The sequence below is a fragment of the Eulemur rufifrons genome, chromosome 20, assembly GCF_041146395.1.
Source record: "Eulemur rufifrons isolate Redbay chromosome 20, OSU_ERuf_1, whole genome shotgun sequence".
NCBI lineage: Eukaryota > Metazoa > Chordata > Mammalia > Primates > Lemuridae > Eulemur > Eulemur rufifrons.
In genome coordinates this window covers 41,626,092-41,646,709 of record NC_091002.1, presented here as the reverse complement: position 1 = coordinate 41,646,709, position 20,618 = coordinate 41,626,092, and the positions used below count along the sequence as shown (strand labels likewise).

Genomic DNA, 20,618 nt, shown 5'->3' with positions numbered 1-20,618 from the left:
TCCTTTAAGTCAGAGGTCCCCAACCTTTTTGGTACCAGGGACCAGTTTCATGGAAGACAGTTTTTCCATGGAAGGTGTGGGAGGGAGGCAGAGCTCAGTGACCTGTGGCCCTGTTCCCTGTTTTCCTAACAGGCCGTGGAGCCATACCAGGGTGCACCCCAGGGGTTGGGAACTGCAGCTTTAAGCAGTTTTATGCCTTTACATACACGCAACACACACACACACACACGCACAGATAGATCAGTGTGTGTATAGGATCATACAGTACACACCATCCTAAAACTTGCTTTTTTCACGCAGCAGCCAGTTGCAGATTCTTTCCCCATCAGTACACACAAACTTTTTGCAGTAATTTTTTAGCCAATCCTCCGTCAATTGATCTTTACATTGTTTGCAGTTTTTCTCCTCCTGTCAACACGGCTGTGATGAACGGCCTCAGACATTTTTCTTGGTGCAGGCTTGTAGTGGGGGTGGGGTCAGAAATGGACATTTTTCCTACTTCAGGTGTTTAAATACAACCGATTCCTGAACCCTGACGGATCAGAGAAGAAAGACTTTTACAAGGACGGCAAACGGCTGAAGAATTACAGCATGCCCTGGGGGGCAGGGCACAATCAGTGCCTGGGGAGGGCTTACGCCACCAACAGCATCAAACAGTGAGTGGGGGCCGGGCAGGGGTGGCGCGGGGGCACTGCCCTTCTCTCCTGAGGCTGAGGGGCGGCCAGGAGAATGGTTCAGGGCAGAGGCTCCAAACGGACAGTACGTGAGCTGTCTCCTACCCACAAATCTATTTATTTATGTGTCCTTTTAATGCGCGCTAACCTTTAAGGATCAGAAGAACTCACGTAAAAAGTCAGATTTCTTTTGAAATAATCAGATCTGGCAGCAGGTTCTTCCCTCTAAGGCTGGTGTCGGATGCCACGCGCTGGACATTCCGTTCAGCTGACCGTAGCTGTCCGCCTGCAGCTGCTGTGGCATGTTCAGAACCTTGCGGCAGGAACTGGCTGAACTTCACTGTTCCCACTTGGTTATTGTGACGCCTTTGGGGGCCGAGAGCCTCAGACATTCTCTTCCCTGGACCCTAGAGCCATGGCACCCAGGATTACAAACGGATTGGATCAGGGGTTAGGACATCTGCCCGGTCCTCTGTCTAGCCTGTGTGTGATCATAAGCCGGGTGACCTTTGGAACCTCTCTTTCCTCAACGGTAAAATGGGTGTTCTGATTATAAATACATCCCAGAGGTGTCAGGATAAATGACTTGGATCATTCTAAGTTCTTAACCCACTGCCTGGCTCATTGTAGGCATTTGATAAATGTTAATTATTATCATAATTACTAATAACATTATTAATGTACAGATATTATAATAATATCATTACAGTGCTAAGTGAATGGGCACATTACACTAACCTTTTGGCCTTAGTTTTCCCAACAATGAGACCATACTACAGTTGCTTATGAATATAATACAGCTCATAGGTGTTCCTAAAAATCACCTCACCATGTGAAATCGTGCAAAAAAAAAAATCACAGGGATTTTGAGGAGAAGGAGGCTGGGACTCAACACTCAAAAACATCATTAGTGACACATAAAAAAAGATAAGAACCCAACAAAAAATGGTAGTATCGTTTTACACATGTTAAATGGTTAGGAAGTACGTAAGTGCTACAATAACTACAGCTGTAGATGTGAGGTTTGTGCGTGCTTATGTTTTGTGGATTTCTGCACAGCGAGGTTCAGCTGGGTGCGGTTTTTGGTGTTCACCTGTGTTCCTTGCAAATGAAATCTCACATGAGCAAATTCGGACTTTTTGTGATGTTCAAATCATGCCCTAATATGTCAACCACGCTGGGACAAATTCACGTGTTTGAAACAAGTGTTAGAGCAGAACTGACCACAGTTCCTGCCTCATCGAGTTTTTGAACAGATGAAAAGAGATAGTGGCCGCTGAATGCTTAGCAGGTGTCTGGCACATCGTGTTTCAATAAATTAGCTAATTTATTGTTATTTTTATCTCACTTAATTGTCATGGCAACCCTGGCAGGTAGTTATCAGTCTCAAACTGAGTCTATCCAGGCGAGGTGTCTAAATAATAATAAATAAAAAACTGAGTCTAGACAGGTCAAACCCTGTGCCAGAGCCGTGCTCCTAGGAGGTAGAGATGCCGGGATTCAGATGCAGGTGCGGGCACAGGACCCTGCACCCCCCAGGAACTCATGCTCTAGTATCCTGCAGCATCCGAGCTGGAAGGATCCATCGACCTTTCCTCTCTTTGACCAGAGGGGGAAACTGGGACCCAGAGTGGGAAAGAAACTTGGCAAAGCCATGTCACCCCCAGGTCTCCTGTCCAGAGTGTGAACGTCCCTCTCTTCACTCGTTCACTAAGCTCAAAGAATCCCTGCCGGATGCTCAGCCCTGACCTGGGTGGGGTAGGGGCACAGTGATGGGACACAGAGTCGTAAGAGATATGCTCCTGATTCTTACGAACACAGGCAGTGGCAATTAAGATAAGACGGGTGGGCAGGAACCAGTTAACATCCATCAGGCCGGCCGCACAGTTCTGGGGGCGCTGATTACATCATCGCATGGCAGCTTCGTCTGTTCACAGTTCCCAGGAGATGGCAGTAGAGGGCGCTCATTCTTGCAGAGCGGGTCCATTAGGGCAGTTCTCGGAGACGGCAGTAAAACGTCTTGGGAGAACGTGCCTGTCTCTAATCTCACACAGGCACCTGTGGGCTAGCAGCAGCCCTGGCCAGGACAGCCAGTGGGGGTTCCAGGAGTTTGTTGAAACGGGGGGATGGGGATGGGCAGGAGGGACCAGGAGAGCCACTGTATTCACCAGCGTAAGCTCAGCTGTGCTGCTGGGACAAGGAGCGCCAGTGTCAGTGGCTTCTACCAGCAGAGGTTTAGTTCCTACTCACACAGCGTTGGCTGTGGGTTTGGGGGGCTTCTCCCCTCCACACAGAGACTCAAGGGCCAGGCTCTCTCCATCTTTCGGCTCCAGCATCTCAACGTGAAGCCTGCACAGCTGCCAGGCAGGAGGGGAGGCTGGAGAGTCACACACCGGCTCCTAAACGCTTTGATGGGGAAGTGACTCATGGCACTTCCTCTCAGAGCCCCTTAGCTGGACTCCCCGCGGGCCTGCCTGGCCTACGGGGTGCTGGCAGAGGTGCAGGAGCCCGTGGCTTTCGGGTAAGCAGCAATTGCCTTTGCTCTCCCCGCTCCCCTCCTCTCTCGCTTTTCCCAAAGTGGGAGTTGGGGTCGGACTCAGAAGGGAGCCATTGTTCCCCTGCCTCGTTCTCACACCTTCAACGCCACCTCTCTGCAGATTTGTGTTCCTCGTGCTGGCGCACCTGGACCTGGAGCTGACCAGCGCGGACGTGGAGGTGCCCGAGTTTGACCTCAGCAGGTACGGCTTCGGGCTGATGCAGCCGGAGCACGACGTGCCCGTCCGTTACCGCATCCGGCCATGAGACGCGGGCGCAGACGGGCCTCTTCGCGCCCCCCCGCCAGCCCGCCCCTGGCCCCGGCTCTCTGTGTCTGCACTCCGCCTGGGTGTGGATGCCAGCATCACCACGTCCCCGTTTTTCTCCTAGAAGGCTGTGCCAGGGCAGGGGAAAGAGGGGAAGCCAAGAGGAGAGCAAAGAAGAGACGTCAGAAGCTGTATGGAGTCTCTGCTGTAAAGTTTTAGTCCCAAATCAGGCTCTTTCTGCTTCCAGCTCACTGTGCCCGTGCTATGCACAGAAGCTAACACAGACAAGGCAGAACTAGGAGCCCTCACTGCTGTGCCCCCAGTTCCCAGACTGGTCACCTCCCAAGTGCTTAACAACTGATGTGCTCCAGGTCTTGTCCAGCCGGAGCAGGTGCTGGCCACAGAAGGGCCACTCAGAACCCAGCATTGAAATTATTCTGTCCCCCAGTTACTATGAAGCCAAAGGAGTCCCTTAGAATATCTGCTTCCCTGGGGGCCCCATTCCCTGGACACTTCCCACGTGAATCTGCTCACACTGAGACTTGAGAAAATGCCGGAGGTTTCCCGAGGCTGGGGCGCCCTCTGAACACTGGGCTCTGTTCTAAAGTTCTGGGCGCCAGGGGGATGGGCTTTCCCAGCGTCAAGAGACGCAGCCCTGATGGAACAGCTCCCGGGACTGGGCAGACCAACACAGAGGAGGTGCCAATGTCATCCACGCTAGTGCAGAAGCTCCAGCGCTGGGCAGGCGTGTTTTGTTTGGCCTTCACCTGGAAAAATTACCTTAGTTGTGATATCTTTGGGAGAGTTAATTCAAAATGTCCGGCTTTTCTTGAAAACTTGGTAGATCTGGCCACACAGGGCCCATGTCCCCGAAGGTAACCGCTGGCCAGGGCTGGGTGGCAGCTGCGGGGCATGTGCTCTCTGGCTCCCCAGGGTTCTGACGTGGTCTGATTCTCCATTCCCAGTCACTCCTGGCCCTGAAGGCATTTGAGTTCGAGACCCTGTTCTAACTCCTAGAAGTGATATCGTAGGAGGTGGTGGGGACCAGCTACTTGGTCTAAAGACCAACTGTCCATCGCAGCCTGGGTGCACCACCCTTTGAACAAACAGATCAGTGATGAAAACTTGCTTTTGCCTCAGTTTTAGGAAAAAGCAGCTTAAAGAGAAAAATTCTCTGTGCACTCTGGCTCACACCTGTAATCCCAGTGACTTAGGAGGCTGAGACAGGAGGATGGCTTGAACCCAGGAGTTGGAGGCTGCAGTGAGCTATGATCATGCCACTGCACTCCAGCTTGGGCAACAGAGCAAGATCCTGTCTCTTAAAAAAAAGAGAGAGAGAGAGAGAGGAATTGCCTGCAAATCTGTAGTATGATGGTAAATAATGTATTTTTATTAATATTAGGTCCTGTTTATTGAGTACCCTTTAAATGCCTATAATGGGCACAGTAGACATAGCATCTCTACTCCTCCCAGCATCTCTGTGGAGAGAAGATGGTTATGCCCACTTTACAGATGAGAAAGCAGAGTCAGAGAGGTGCAGTGACTTGCCCAGGGTCACACAGCTTGTAAGCTAATAGAACTCTTCAAACATACTTATTGTTTCAGGAGCAAATGCCGGATAGGCAGCTCTTTCTTCCCTCGGCTCAAGAGGGGTGGGGGTGGGCAGTTCTCTATGACTTGGGATGGCTGATGGAGCCAGAGGCACCCAGCCTGGGTGCATCTCATGAGACACAAACACACACAGACACACACGCACACACACAAACACACACAACAATGTCCTTCTAGCTTCAGTTGGAGGGAGAGGACAGGACTCGCGACCTCTGAATGTTCCAGAGGCTTGTCTCTTTCAGAGCAGCGCTGGGGCTTGGGGGCTTCCCTGGCCCTCAGCCTCTAGGCACCCCCGGATTCCCAGACAGACATCGTGATTGGCAGGAGGCAGGATATCCCCAGGGAAACCCATCTTCACGCCTGGGTGACCCCCGCTGCCGCCTGCTTCTTAACTCTGCAGGAAATCGGAGCTGGCAGCCTCCTGTGGGAGGATGGAGCCGGTTTCCATGGCAACCCTCAGCTGCCTCATCGTGGCTTAGAAGGGAAGGAAGAAAGCGCCAGCAGAAATAGCTATGAAGGTCTCGCAGGTTGCAACCCTGCTGTGCTGGGGGAAAGCCCTTACGACTTCCCCCTTCCAAATCAGGCTCGGTTGTCACCGAGACTAGATTCTCACCTACCTTCAAAGAAGGGCCAATTCCCTTTAAAGGTGGCGCCTCCTTGGAGCCACGATCATTAGTGAATCACTCAAGGAAAAGACAGTTCTCCCACCAGGCAGCTCCAGCTGGCACCTGAGATATTGAAGTACTGCTCAAGAGGCAATGATTTTTTATAAACCTGCCCTTGTTTTAATCTTTATTATTTTTTTTAATTTTTTTTCTCCTTAAAAAAATAAGCTATAGAGAAAAGAGAGAGAGATGAGTGGATTAGCTACTTGCTATAGGTTGGTTAGGAAGGTACCTACTTATACGTCATCGTATTTCTTCATACCTTGTTCAAGAGTCACAAAATTGCAGGACATGTGTTAGAAATATTTTTAGGTTGATCTAATGAAGTGTTTCCTTAACATTGTCATTATTATTATTTGCTGTATTTTATATTATTGTTTACTAAATATTCTCCTTTAAACGGACTCACTTTTTAAGCTTAAATTGGTAGGAAAAGGGAATTTTTTTCGATTGCTGCCAGTAACGGACAACATGTATCACTCGCTGCCAAAAATAGAAAGTGGCTGTGAAAAATAAATTTGCTGGAGTGGGGGTGGGGGGCTCCATGCATGTGTCGCCAAGGCTCGGAGCCTTAGAGCTGTCTCTTCTCCATTACAAAATGAGATGAGCAAGTGTTAGATTGCTTTAAGGCCACACTGGCATCTCCCTGACTCTCCAGGGACAGAGGAGGAGTAAGTTCCTCACCACATGGGCCACCCAGGGCCACCTCCCCCACCAGTGAGCCCCCCGCCCCCACAGGGAGCTGGTGATATCTTACTTGCCTATTCTCCAGGTGGAGAAACAGGCTCTGAGAGTCCAATTGTCTTACCCAAAGTCATTGATTTTGATGATTTTTTTTAATAAACAGTGTTTCCTGAGTAGCAGTGATTGTTATGGCTATTTTAATAAAGAGTTCTATTTTCATATAACATTGTCGAGTGGAAACATGCTGAAATCTATTAAACCGTCCTTGTTTGTGTAACTGCCTCTGAGTGTGATTCCGATGGAGGGAGTCGGCCGTGTCTGAAATGGTGAGGTTAGCCCCTGGGGTGGGAGCACAGAGCACATACTCTGTGCCCAGCTTTGCAGGGCCTCTCATAGACAGAATCAAGTCACACCTCCACCCATCTGCCAAGGCATGTATTGTTATCCCCATTTTCACAGAGGAAGAAACTGAGGGTCAGAGAGGTGAAGTGGCTCACCCAAGATCAGGTGGCTAAGAAGTAGTAGACTCAGGATTCCAATGCAGGCCTATCTGCCTCCTGAGACGGTTCTGTCAGTGATGCTCCTGGTGGCAGTGGAGGGACTGGGCACCCATAGGGGACCTTGGGGTAGAGAGTCACAAGCAGACAACACAAAACGTCTCTTAAAAATTCATTGGCTCTCTTCCATCCTTTGTCAGAATGCATGCATTTGCTTTAGGATAAAAAAGAAAGGGTAAGATGGATTAAATTGGCTCTGTGAACAATGAAAAGGGGAAAATTATTTTTTCTCTCAAACCTTGGAGTAAAAATATGGCCCAGGGCAGATGTCATCATCAGTTTCCTCATCTGGGGTCATGAGGCACATCCAGTGGGACTGGATTTGGCTGTGTGTGGCAGACTTCTCAAAGTCACACGACAAACAGCAGACATTTGTTTCTCTCAAGCAGATACAGGAGACCAGAGGTGGTGAGGCATCTCCACAATCACTTTTCTGGTCCTGCTAGCATCTATAACCAGTCATTTCCACTCGGGGCTGCTTAAGCTCCAGCCATTTTGTCCACATTCCAGCCAGCAGGAAGGAGGGAGGGACAAAGCAGAGAAGAGCCTGCTATCATCCCATTGGTTAGAAGTTAGTCACATGACCTCTTGCTGCATAGGAAGCTGGGAAATGTAGTCTTGCCAGAACATCAGTACGGGCCCCCAGAGGGGCACCACAGCCCAGTTTGAGAAGTGCTGGATTCTGCTCTCCTGTTTACCAGTCATGGTCTGAGCCACATGGCAGGGCCAGAGGGACAGGGCTTGGCTTTCCTGAGCCGTTGGCTTTACATTCTGGGTCCTAGGGGTCTGCAGGGAAAGTCTGCAGGCCGGTGGCATGTGAGCTGAAGTCAGAATGAGAAATATCAGCCTTGTAAAGGACCAGGGGACAAACATTCCAAGAAAAAGAGACAGCAAGTGCAAAGACCCTAAAGAGGTAAGAGGTTTGGTGTGTTGGAGAAACCGTGAGCACCCCAGAGGGGCTGAGGCTGGGTGAGGGGGCAGCCAGAGAAGCTCCAGGAGCACATTGCTGTCAGCTGTGGCCAGGAGGTTGGTGTGTATGCTAAGTGCCCTGGGTTTAAGTAGAGAGGTAAACCACCATGCTTTAAATGGTATCAATGTAGCTTCGTGAAAACCAAGTTCTAGGCCTAGATTACACCTGTAATCCCAGAACCTTGGGAGGCCAAGGCAGGAGGACCCCTTGAGGCCAGGGAGTTCAAGACCAGCCTGAGCAACATAGTGAGAGCTTGTCTCTATAAAAAATACAAAAATTAGCCAGGCCTGGTGGTGAAACCTGTAGTCCCAGCTACTCAGGAGGCTGAGGTAAGAGGATTGCTAGAGTCCAGGAGTTTGAGGTTGCAGTGAGCTATGATGATGCCATTGCACTCTAGTCTGGGTAACAGAGCAAGACCCAGTCTTAAAAAAAAAGAAATCTAGTTCCATCGTCCTTTTATTCCCTTTCATTTCACAATGGAGCTGTGAAAACTCAAACACCTCACTGGACCGGTGTTTGGAAGAGATGGTCCGAGGGTGTGTCTGCGGGAAGAGAGGGTGAGGAATGGGGGCGTTGGCAGTGTGCTGTCCTATTGCTTGGGACCTTCCCTAGGACTTCAGGGTGGTCTGGGAGAGACAAGGCAGGTGCACCCACATTATGCAAACCCACAAAAGTGACCTTTGGAGCGTCTGGGTCCTTGGGGTGAATAGGGCCTCTGAGATTTTATATCAGGTGTTCTGAGACCTGCCCACTATGGAAGAAATGTTGATTGCCTGGCCAAGAGCCAAGTCCCTAATCTGCTAAAAAACAAAAACCTATTTTTTTCGGGTTTCGGGCAGCCATGTGCTCAGAGAAAATGGGCCCAACCTCCAAATCAAAACGGGGCCAAGCCAAACATAGGCAGCAGGCACCCCCCCCACCAGTGACTGGGCCAGTGGTGGTCATGTGACCCAGTACTGGCCAGTGAGGTGGCTGGGAAAGTCTGTGGGACTTCAGAAATGTGAGAGATGTTCTCCTTCCTCTCTCTCGGAATGGTCATATGAGAACGTGACCATGGCAGTCATCTTGTGGTCTTGGGGACAAGAGACTCTCTCAGAAATCAGCCAAGAATCCTGAGACCTCTAAGCTGCTGCCGTGACAGACCCTGGCTTCTGGATTTTGTGTTAAATGAGATAATAGATGTCATCACTGCTCATACTGTACTTAGAGACCGTATGCCATAGTGGATAGAGCGAGGGCTCCGCCTGGGTTTGCATCTCTGCTGAACCACTTAGTACCAGGGCGGTGGGGGCACTTCTCCATAATCCACCTTCTTCACTGGTGAAACAGGGGTAACGGATAGCAGTAGCATCTCCCTCGTAGGTTCTTGTGAGCATTAAATGAGTGAATATTGTCATTCATAGTCAGTGAAGGAGACCGAAAAATGAGTATCCTAAGTTAGCCTCCTAATAGTTTCCCAGAGAAAGAGACACTAACTCAGGCTAGGAGGAGGTAGGGAAGGTGACACTGAGTATGGGCTTTGAAAGGTGACTAGGAGTTCGCCATTCGAGGAAAAGAAGACAGTTGGGGTTGGAGAAGGATTCTAAGCAGTGGAAATAGCAGGAGCAGAGACCTTGCATCAGTTATCTGTTGCTGTGTAATAAACAACTCCAAAATGCAGCAACTTAACACAGACCATTTTATTATTTCTCGTGGTTGTGTGGGTTGACAGGGGCTTACTGCTGGATGGTTCTTCTGCTGGTCTCACTTGGGTGGCTCATGTAGCTGTGGTCGGATGTCAGGTGAGGCTGGAACACCCACGACGCTTCGCTCACATGTCTAGTGCCTTGGTCGGGGTGGCTGGAAGGCTCTGCTCGGCTGTAACAGCGGGGTGGCTGAGCCTCTCTCTCCATGTAGTTTTGGGGCTATTCACTCTCTGTGCCATCTCTCGACATGGTCTCTTACAGCGGGGTACCCAGGCTGCCTACATGGTGGCTCAGGGCTCCCAAAAGCACAAAAGCAGAAGCTTCCAGACCTTCTAAAGGCTTAGGCCTGGAACTGGCATCACTGTCAGCACACTCTACTGGTAAATGAAAGACACAAAGCCAAGCCCAGGGCCAATGTGGAAGGGGACTGAGCAAAGGCATGAATGGGACAAGTTCATTGGAGACCATCTTTGGGAACCGGCTACCACCGGGCCAGAGGTTGGAACATCTTTGCTGGATGCAGAAATGTGGGAAGGGGTGGCGTGTGGGGAAACAGCTCTATGCCCTGCGACCCCCAGGCTGTGTGAGAGGAGAGGCACATGGGGAACGTGTGCTCAATGAACGAACGTCTGGGGAGCTTGTCCTTTGTCTTGGCAAGGAGGAGTCATGAAGGATTATAAACAGGGGAGTCACGTGCTCAGACTCGAGCCTTTCAAAGTCTCCCCTGGTCGCTGGGGGAGCTTGGATTAGAGGGGAGATAAAGCTGGGGGAGAGGGGCGGGGGGGGCAGATGAGCTGAGGAGTGGGTGGACAAGGGCAGCAGAGAGGGGGCAGGAGAGGCAGCAGTCCCCAGAGGGCAGGAGAGCTGGGTTTTAATGAAATACTATCTCAGGAGGATCAGTTAATTAGCTCTTGATCTCTGTGGCTTTGATTTCCTCCTCTTGCTGACTCGCCCCTTTTCCATGGCATCTCGGAGTTCCCAGCCTCCTCGGTGGGGAAGAGAGATTCGTTTACCTCTAATTGCTCTGCTGGAAGCCTGTGCCTTCGTCAGTCCCTGCCTGCATTCCATCACTGCTTGGCTGCAGACCCTGGAAGTCAATGGCTTCGAAAGTCTTGGCCACAAACAGGCAGGCTGGGCTACATGCAGGCTTATCTGTCTCTCTCTGTGGGGACCCTCTGGTGGCACCCACGATTCCTCCTAGGGAGGGAGGCCAAGAGACTACGCCGGGGATCAGCACAGAGCATCACTCCAAACATTAGGTGATGACTGGGTGGGGATGGCTGTGTGGGTGGGTGGATGGATGGATGGATGAATGGATGAGTGGATTGATGGATGGATGGATGAGTGGATGGATAGATAAATGGGTGAGTGAGTAGTGGAGAGATTCATGAATATTTGGGGTGGATGAGTGATTTAGTGGATGGTGGAGTGGGTGAATGGGCAGATAGATGGATGGGTAGAAAGACAGATGGTGTATGGATGGCTAAATCGGTAGGTGGGTGGATGAGTGGGTGGAAAGATGGATAGTGGATGGAATATATGAATGAATTGAAAGAAAGATGGATAGGTGAGTGGGTGAGTGCATGGAGAGTGGGTAGATGGACGGGTGAGTGGGTAATTTGATCATTTAGTGGCCGACTATATGGATGGATGAGGGGATGATTAGGTTGATGGATAGGTGGCAGGAAAAAAATAGAGTTGGATAGATGTTTGGGTTGATCAGAAAACTGGGCTCAGCTGGGCTAGTCTAGGCTACTTGGGAGGCTGAGGCAGGAGGATCACTTGAGCCCCCAGGAGTTTGAGGCCAGCCTAGACAACAAAGTGAGACGCTATCTCTAAAAAAGCTTTTTTTTTTTTTTTTTTTTTTTTTTTTTTTAACTCAAAAAATGAAAAAAGAAAAGAAAACCAGGCTCATTCCTTTACCAGGAACTTGGGCTGGGAACCCAGGGGTTGACAAAGACAACCAGGCTTGCAGAAAATAGAGTAGGTGCTAGAATCAGACATCTGGTTACTCAAGTATCATCCAACAGCCAATAGGTCTTGTTTATATTGGAATATTCAGCCCAAGGGTGAAAAAGCTAGAAAGAATCTTAAATGAGATCAGATATGTGCAAAGCATTTAGCACAGTGCCTGGTGCATAGTAGGTGCTCAGTCAATGTAGGCTGCTATTACGGTGGTCGTTAGTATTGCTACCATTGTGTCAATGAGAAGTTACTAGTTTCAGGCAAGGCGCAAAGCACTTCATATGCATTTTCTCATTAGTCCTCCCAGCAGCCCTGTGAGGCAGATTCTATTATTATCTCCTTTTTACTCATAATTGTGATTATTATTTTGGGGTGTGACAAAAGAGAAATGGGTGAGAAGACCGGAGTCCAAGCTGATGGAAAAGTCCCTGGGGCTGCAGGGGCTTTGGGCGAAGCCACAGCACAGAGCAGTTGGCCGGAGTGACACCCACTCAGAGATGTAATGCTTTCCCTTGAGCCTTCGGGGACCCCTGCAACTACCCTCACAGAGCAATTATTCCTACCCAGGAACTCAGGGGGGCAGGGGGATTAATTAGCCTTGCTCGGTGTCCAGATGTGCCGAGTAAGCTGAGTAGGGTACTCAGTGGAATTATAAATAAATGATGGCAGGTGTTATGGAGTCCCAGAGAAAAAAGATCTGACTTCAGATGAACACGTCTCTTGCCAGCACCTTTTAAAGGGGATATCACTTGTATTTACACGGGCAAATTGGGTTGACTTGACCTCACTCAGCCTCGAAGAAAAATCTTGGCAGGATGTCTGCCAAGAAGGCCTGAGCAGAGGACATTCTGGGAACACTGCCCCAGGAGTCGGATGACCTGGTGTTGGGATGTGGCTGCCCACTCATTTGTTGACCACTGGGATACTGTTCCCCTCACTGAGCTTTTTAGTTTCTCCATTTTTAAATGAGATAGTTGTATTTGAGATCTAACTGGGAAATAGTCTATAATTCTGTATAGAATATTCTGAGTTTTATTATTCCTTTTGCCCTCTTTCCTATAAGTATATGTTCTTCTCAAGTAGATGATAAATTTCCAGGCAATGGAGAGAAGATTGTATCAGTTGAGCTCTTTTGGATATAGATGACAGAATGACAACTCAATTCGGCTTATGTAAAATGGGATATTTACTATCACACATAACTGGAAAATCCAGTGGCACTGGTTCAGGTATGGCTGGATCCAGGAGCTCTAATAATATTCTCAGGACCCAGTATCTCAATTTCTGGGCTTTACTTTCCCCTGTAATGACTTTATTTCCAGGTACTCTCTCCTCTTACGATAGCAGAAAATTGTTAGAAATGAAGGCCATGCGCCTTCAAATAACTTACAGTCTTTTCATTCAGAAAATGGAAATTCTAAATCAGGCAGTGCGCAGAGCCTGGGGAAACAGAGGAATGCAAGACAACCTTTTCAGATTTCCTTGGCCTTTGCATGTAAGAAGTAAATTTACACCAGGACCAGGCAGGTAACATCAATAAGAACAGTGACTTGAATGAAGGAAATCAGGCAGAAGTAGAGACCGTAGCAAGCAGGGGAGCATGTCCTGTGTTAAAGGGGGCAGCTGTGACCCAAGGGCAGCCACCACTCTGTGCCAGCCATAATTGCCACGCCACACAAGAATGTGGTTCCAGTGTTAATCAGATCCTCTAATTTTTCAGGAGAAGCCAGAAATCCATATTTTTACGTAAACTCCCCTGATGTTTAAATATTTACTCAAATAAAAAAATAATCTAATGGTCAAACAACACAGGCCTGCAGACCCCCAGCGTATGACCTGTGCTAGTTGGTAGAGGGCATTGCCTGTTGGAACACTGCTTACATACTAGCCATCTCTTTTTTAAAAGATATTTTCAAATATCAGTTCAGCCAACATTGAGATTGTAAGTGATTTCAGGGGCTCTCCTCACCGAAGGCTTGGAGTTGGGGAGGGGAACAATAAGAGAGTTCTTTGCCAATTTTGTTTCTGTATTTCTTGCCCCACCAATAGGATTGGATACCCCTGGAGTCCAAGATGACTCTTATTCATAAGTTTCTTATATGCCCTCACATAAGTGGGTTTATTTATTCATTCAAAAGAATATTCATTGAACAGTTACTTTATACCAGTGATTGCGCTGGGGCACTTGTGAACAGAGGAGCAGACACTGTTGGCTGCCTACCCAACTTCCATTTTTACTTCTTCCTTATTAAAGGAACTTCAGTTTTGTAAAGGCAGTAATAAACCCAGTCCTATGGGGTGAATCCTGTTCTCTTTGCTTGCGATTAGTCAAGGGGTGGCTATATGACCCAGTTCTGGCCAATGAGACGGTAGGGGAAGTGGGCAGTGGGTGGAGAGATTACCCCAGAGAGAGAGAGAGAGAGAGAGAGAGAGAGAAGCAGGATAAAAGAGTTATTTTTGGCTCCAGGGTCACCTCCTTTCTGCTTTTTGAATATAGTTTTATGAAAATTGATACCTGGTGTGATAGCAGCCATTTTGTGCCTATGAGACAACAAGCTTGGGAACAAAGAGCTCATGTATTAAGGAAAGCAGAGCAAAAGGGTGGAAGAAACCTGGGTCCTTAATAACATAGTTGAGCTGCTGAATCAACTCTCATACCACCCTCCTCCTAACTTTTTACGTGACATATGAAAATATCCTTATTCTTTAAGCCTCTATTAGTTAAATGTTCTGTTACTTGAGATGAGCAGGACAGACCAGTTCCCGCCCTTAGGTAACCTACAGTCTACCAGAAAGTGAGAGCTGGCGATGATTAAGTGCCTTCTATACATTCCTCACAATGACCCTATGAAGTGGGTGCTCTTTTTACCACCATGCCCATTTTGCAGAAGAGAAAATTGAGGCTCAGAGAGGTTAGGCCACTTGTCCAAGGTCACTCTGCAAGTGAGTAATGGTACCACTCTGACTCCAGAATCCTCTCTCTGAGCCACTAGGTCACACTGCCATCCTGAGTAATTTTGCACGGAATCTTTAGTGAGTAAATGAATGGACAAGTAGTAGCAACTGAGCTGTCTGCTGAAAAGTGACAGAGCTGTCCCCAGCATCTTCACTTCCAAGATCCAGATGTATCAAGATGTTCTTTGTCTGAATCTGGAGCCAGACTTTGCAGGAATCAGGCCGCTAGCGGGGAAGACTCTAAATGATGTGAAATAGCCGGCACTGGCCTTGGGCTTGGGGAAGAATCTCCCATCAGCCACCTGTGGCTGTGAGATTGCCCAGCCACCCCCACCACCGTCATCCTGGTCAAAGTCCCATTACCCCTGGCCTGGACAATCGCAGAAGTTTCATCATGGGTGTTCCTGCCACCAGCTTTTGTCCTCCAACACTTCCTAATGCACACAGCAGCTGGAGCAATGACTTCCAAACACATGTCAGCACATAGGGCTTCTCTGCGCAAAACTCTACTGTGGCCTCCCAATGCAATGAGAAAAAATCCAAACTCCTTCCTTCGCCTTAAGAATAAAATCACAACCAGGCTCTGCATGGCTGGTCCCAGCACCCACCAGTTCTTAGAAGACACCGAGCTCATTTCCACCTTCAAGGCTTTGCACTTGCTCTACCTCCTTCCTCAGAACTCCAGGTGGTCACCTTCTCCTGTCCTCTGGTTCTCAGCTTAGATATATTGCCTCCCCCAGACAGCCTTCCCTGACCACCCTGTCTAAAGTTGCTGATGCCTCTCTTAGTCACACTCTATCACTTCCTCCTGTTTACCTTCCTTCACTGTAGTTATCACAGTCTGAATCATCTGACTTAGTTATTTGCTTGTTTATTAACTGTGTCTCCCAGAAGACCATAAGTCCATGAGCCCAGAGAATGTCTCTTTTATTCCCATTCCAGCTCCAGAGTCTGGAGTAGTGCTTGGCACACAGTAGGTGCTCATTAATTATTGCTTGAGAAATGGCATTTCCAGCCTGGGAAAATCTTCGCCTTCTGTTAAATTAATCTAGGGTTTCTCAACCTAGCCACTGTTGACATTTGGGGCTGGAGATTTCTTTATTGTGTTGGGCTGTCCTGAGCTTTGTGTGACGTTTAGCAGTGTCCCTGGCCTCTACCCACTAGATGCCAGCAAGGAGACCAGTAGACTGCTCTCCCCTGGGGTTGTGACAATCAAAAACATCTCTCGACATTGTAACATATGCCCTGGGCTAAACAAATAAAGAAACATAATAACATCAAAATATCTGTCTGGCTCATGTTTGTGGGGAAAGAGCTTTCCAGCTAACTGGAAGATTGGCCCCAGGTTTCTTTCCAGAGACCCACCTACATTCCGCAGGTGTTTCCTTGGGCAGAGGTGCTGCGGGTAGGAGATGGTGGCAGGTTAGTAATCAGGAGTAGGAGAGGAGAGGGAAGGAAGAGTAATTGCCCCTTAATAAACTTGCTAAAAATTTGTAGAGAAGGTAGCTAAGTCTGCCCTAGAAAGGGAGAGCAAAGAAGAGGGACCAGGCCTACCAGGTACTAAACACATCAGAAAGCCACACTAATAAAACACAGGACATGAGCACAAGGACATATACACCAATGGAGCAGAGTGGGGAGCACGGGGGGACTTCATGTGACAAAGGTGACCTGCGGAAAAACATCAGTGGAAGAAAGAGCAAGTTATTTCATGGATAGTTTTCAGAAAACTAAACAACTATAGGGAAAAAAATGAAGTTGGATTTCTACCAAATAACACACACACACACACACACACACACACACTTGCTTAAAGACCTAAAGTAAAAGATAAAAATATAAAATAAACAAACAAAAATGTTTGCATCATAGGGGCAGGGGAGGACTCAAACAAAATTTTACAAGCAGAAACCATATAGCGAAAAATAAATTATTTTGATCACATTAAAAGAATTTCTGCTTAACCAAGGACACCACAGACAAAGTTAATTGACAGGTCACAGAGTGGAAGAAGATATTCTCGACGTCTAAAATCCACAAGAAACTTAAAATCTACATTATACAAAGGAGTCCTTCAAGTCATCACGAAAAACACAGGAGCCCCAGTAGAAAAATGGGCCATGACGTGCACAGGCAATTTATGCAGGAGGGAACAACAAGCCTATGAAGAGATCTCAGACTCATTAGCAATCAGAGAATTGCAAGTGTAAATACGCTGAGATGTTACTTTGCACGCCGTAGACTGTCAAAACTGAGATATCTGGATGATGCCAAATGTTGGCAGGGATGTGGGGCTGTAGGAGCGAGATGCAGCCCAGAGCACACATTTGTAGGGAGACCTGGGTGTATGGACTTGAATTAAATATGTACACACCCAATGACATATCAATTTCAATCCTGTAGGAAATATTTTTTTTTTTTTTTTTTGAGACAGAGTCTCACTCTGTTGCCCAGGCTAGAGTGAGTGCCGTGGCGTCAGCCTAGCTCACAGCAACCTCAAACTCCTGAGCTCAAGCGATCCTCCTGTCTCAGCCTCCCGAGTAGCTGGGACTACAGGCATGCGCCACCATGCCCGGCTAATTTTTTCTATATATATTTTTAGCTGTCCATATAATTTCTTTCTATTTTTAGTAGAGGTGGGGTCTCGCTCATTGCTCAGGCTGGTCTCGAACTCCTGAGCTCAAACGATCCGCCCACCTCGGCCTCCCAGAGTGCTAGGATTACAGGCGTGAGCCACCGCGCCCGGCCGGAAATATTTTTTTTAAAAAATCATCACACGGGCCCGTGAGCTGACATGTAGGAGGATGCTCATGGGTTCATTCACTGCAGTGGTGGGAGCTGGAGGTCATCTGGGTGTCCATGTGGGGGGTGGGCAGTAGAAAGGGGACACACGGCATCATAGACAACTGTGCTGCTCTTAAGAGTAGTGGGCTGGTGTACCCACAGCAACATGGATGGATCTTAGGGAAAAATAAGTAGAATGCAATCTATAATACAAACCCTTAACTTTTAAAATATGCACAAAACACCAAACACAGTTTTATGAATTCAGGCAAACAAAACAATATACATTCTGCACATGACGGTTGTTTCCTATGGGCTGGAGAGGGCAGTGGGAGGGGAATGGGGATAAAGGGAATGCAGAAATGAATAAAGCAACAGGGAAGAAAAACCAGCAGCAGGTTTTCTGTCCTGTTCCTTGCAAGAGAGGCACGTAGCTCTGTGAGGACAGGGACAGTATCAGTTATTTACCCTCAATTCCCAGCACTGACATCCATGCTGGGCACATAGTAGATGCTCAGTAAACATGTGAAATGATTCCATAAATCAATAAATGAATTGATGGATTAAAGGCTTTGCAGAGAGGCTGCTCTAGTATTTAGATGGCCCATTGATTTTGGAGTCAAACAAAGAGATTCCTATCCTGCTTCTGCCAGCCACTTGCCAGCAAGACTTTGGGCAAGATTCCTTTTCTCTGAGCTTCAGTTTCTACATCTGTAAATAACCTCATCTGTTATGAACCCTCAGAGAACTATTTGTAATAGGTGCTCAGCAAACATTCGTCCTCACTGCTTGGCTAAGTGGAGTAGAAAAGAAAGGCGTGTCTGAGCATCATTTTAGCTGTACCTGGATGGCAGTGTTCTGCAGTAATGCCTGGAAATGCTACCATTATAGAGTCACTTTTTTTGCTTTTCGTCAGGAAGGCTTTATTGTTTCTGGCAGCCTCCTGCAGGAACGCCCAGACCTTTGGTGGGAGGTTGCCTACAGCAGCTTAAGCTTAAGAGAGGGCCAGATGAAAACCATTTCTGACCCTGGGAACGCCAGTCTGAAGCAGAAGGAAATCTGACTGTTCTGTCTCTCACACCCCCCATCCAGACCATCAGAACATCCTGACAGTATTGCCTCTGAAATATTTTCTGTCTTCCTCCTTCTCCCCACCTCCACTCCCACCACCCAGAACCCAGCGGCCATCATCTTTCTCCTGGACAGCTACAACAGCCTTCTCGCTGCTCTCCCCACTCCCACCCCGTCCTCTAACTGTCCTCCAGAGTGATGCCAGTCTAACCTACGTCACTCTCTGCTCAATGGCTCCCATCTACCTCACTCAGAGTAAAAGCCAAAGTCCTTGCTATGGCCATAGGAACCCACATTATCCACCCCCCATCCCCATGGTCACTCCTGCCTCCTCCATGCCAGGTGCTTTGGTTGTCTTGCTGTTCCTTAAACAAAGCTCATTCCCCTCTCCTCCCCAGGGCAGGTGCACATGCTGCTCCCTCTGGCTGAATGCCCTTCCTTCATTCTCTCCATGGCTGGTCCTTTGTTATTTTTCAAGTCTTTGTTCACCTCCTCCTAGAGGCCCTCCCTGACCACCCTGTGTACAGCTAGCAGCCTGGTCTCTTCCCAACAGTGATGCTCCATTTCTTTTATAACATTCGCCACAGTCAGAAACTTTCTCATTTTTAAAAATTTGTTTTTTTAGTTGCCTGTCTTCCTCCACTGGTCTACAAGCTGAGAGAGGTGGGCAGGGCTGATTTAGGGCACCAGCTCAGAAGTTTAGGTTTTAGCCTAAAGCAAGGAGAAGTCCTGGTACGGTTTTAAACAGATGAGAGACATGATCCAATGTATGAAATGTAACCACTGTCCTGGTGGCTGTGGGGGAATGAACTGCAGGAGGCAAGGGTGGCAGCAGGGGGACCGGGGAGGAGGTTGCAGTGGGACAAGATAATGGTACCCTGGACAAGGATGATGATGAAGGAGGTGATGGGAAGGGGACAGGTTAAAAATATGTAATAATATTTTGTGCAACTCTGTGGAAACCAATCCGTTAATTTCAGACATGAAGAGACGGGCAGAGAGGGGAAGGCCTTCCCGTGGAGCCCTGTGTCCTGTTCAGTTTCTCTCCTCCGGGCGGGGGCTCATTGCTGTATCCCCAGCACCTATGTCCTTACGATGCAGTAAATAAGTATTTGAAAGAATAAATGAGCAAATGTAGGGCCCAACTGTGGCATCCTTGGGGAAGCCTTGCCCACCTTTCCGGGTAAATCCTCCAGTTCTATATTCATTTCTGGGATTATTTGATGGATTTTGCCTCCTTCTCTGGACAGAGAGCTCCAGGGGAGGACTTTCCTCCGCTGAGCCTGGCACTTGGGGGGCACATAGGAAGCTGTCAATAACCGGCTGTCCAACTTAACATGAATGAACGAATGAATCACCGGACATATAACTAGCTCACTCCTCACTCTCTCTTCCCCTGACCTCGCTTTGTTTTTCTTCTTAGCAGCTCTAGCCCCCTGCCACGCTGCATCTTTATTTGTTGATGTGCGCGTCGTCCCCCTTCCCCCACTGGGATGTAGAATTCTACCCTAGAATCTAGAATGGAAGCTCATGAAAACAAGGGCTGTTTAAAATCGCAGCCTGCCCTCCCCCAGCGCTCTGACCCTCTCCTCTGCCTCATTATTTCCTCCAGCGCCCATCACCCCTGACATATTCTTTCACTTTTGTGTTTATGGTCTGTCTCCAATCAGCTCCATGCGGGCCGGATGCTTGCTCTGGGTTCACAGCCGTATCTCGGATCCCTGTGAGAGTACCTGGCACCCAGCAGGTGCTCACCCCACGTTGTTGACGAGACTGAGCAGGGCGGGGTCGCGACGCGGGCCGTGGAAGTAGCCAGGTGGGCAGGGACGAGCCGCCGGGCGCACCGCGCTGGCCCCGGCGCGGAGCCCGCCCCCGGGCTCGCCGGCAGGCTGGGCCGGGCAGGCAGGAGTTAAGCAGCGTGCGCGCTTCCGACCCGCAGGTGGCGCCGTCCCGCCTCTGTGCCCGACTCCGGGCGCCTCGAAGTGCGGGACAGAATCGCAGCGAGCGCGGAGCCGAAGCTCAGCCCGGACTTGTTGATCTCGCCCAGGCAGCCGCCGCCGCCGTCGCCGCGGCGGGAGCAAGAGGAGGAGGAGGTGGAGGAGGCGCCGCCGGTTCGCGGTCCTGCCCACCGCGCTCCCCGCGCCCCCAGCCTCGGAGAGCGCGCCCCGGCCCCGCCGCGCCTGCAGCCCGGGCGCG

General features: G+C 49.0%; 1 protein-coding gene across 1 annotated transcript in view; it reads left to right on the top strand.

The window, feature by feature from the left end:
• Positions 1 to 4,711, top strand: part of PTGIS (prostaglandin I2 synthase) — a 37,845-nt gene extending 33,134 nt beyond the window's left edge. Inside the window, exons 9-10 of the mRNA XM_069495713.1 lie at positions 505 to 656; positions 3,332 to 4,711. Coding sequence (XP_069351814.1) covers positions 505 to 656; positions 3,332 to 3,476 — 297 coding nt within the window. The 3' untranslated portion in view covers positions 3,477 to 4,711. The remainder of the gene's footprint in view (positions 1 to 504; positions 657 to 3,331) is intronic.
• Positions 4,712 to 20,618: the final 15,907 nt, after the last annotated feature.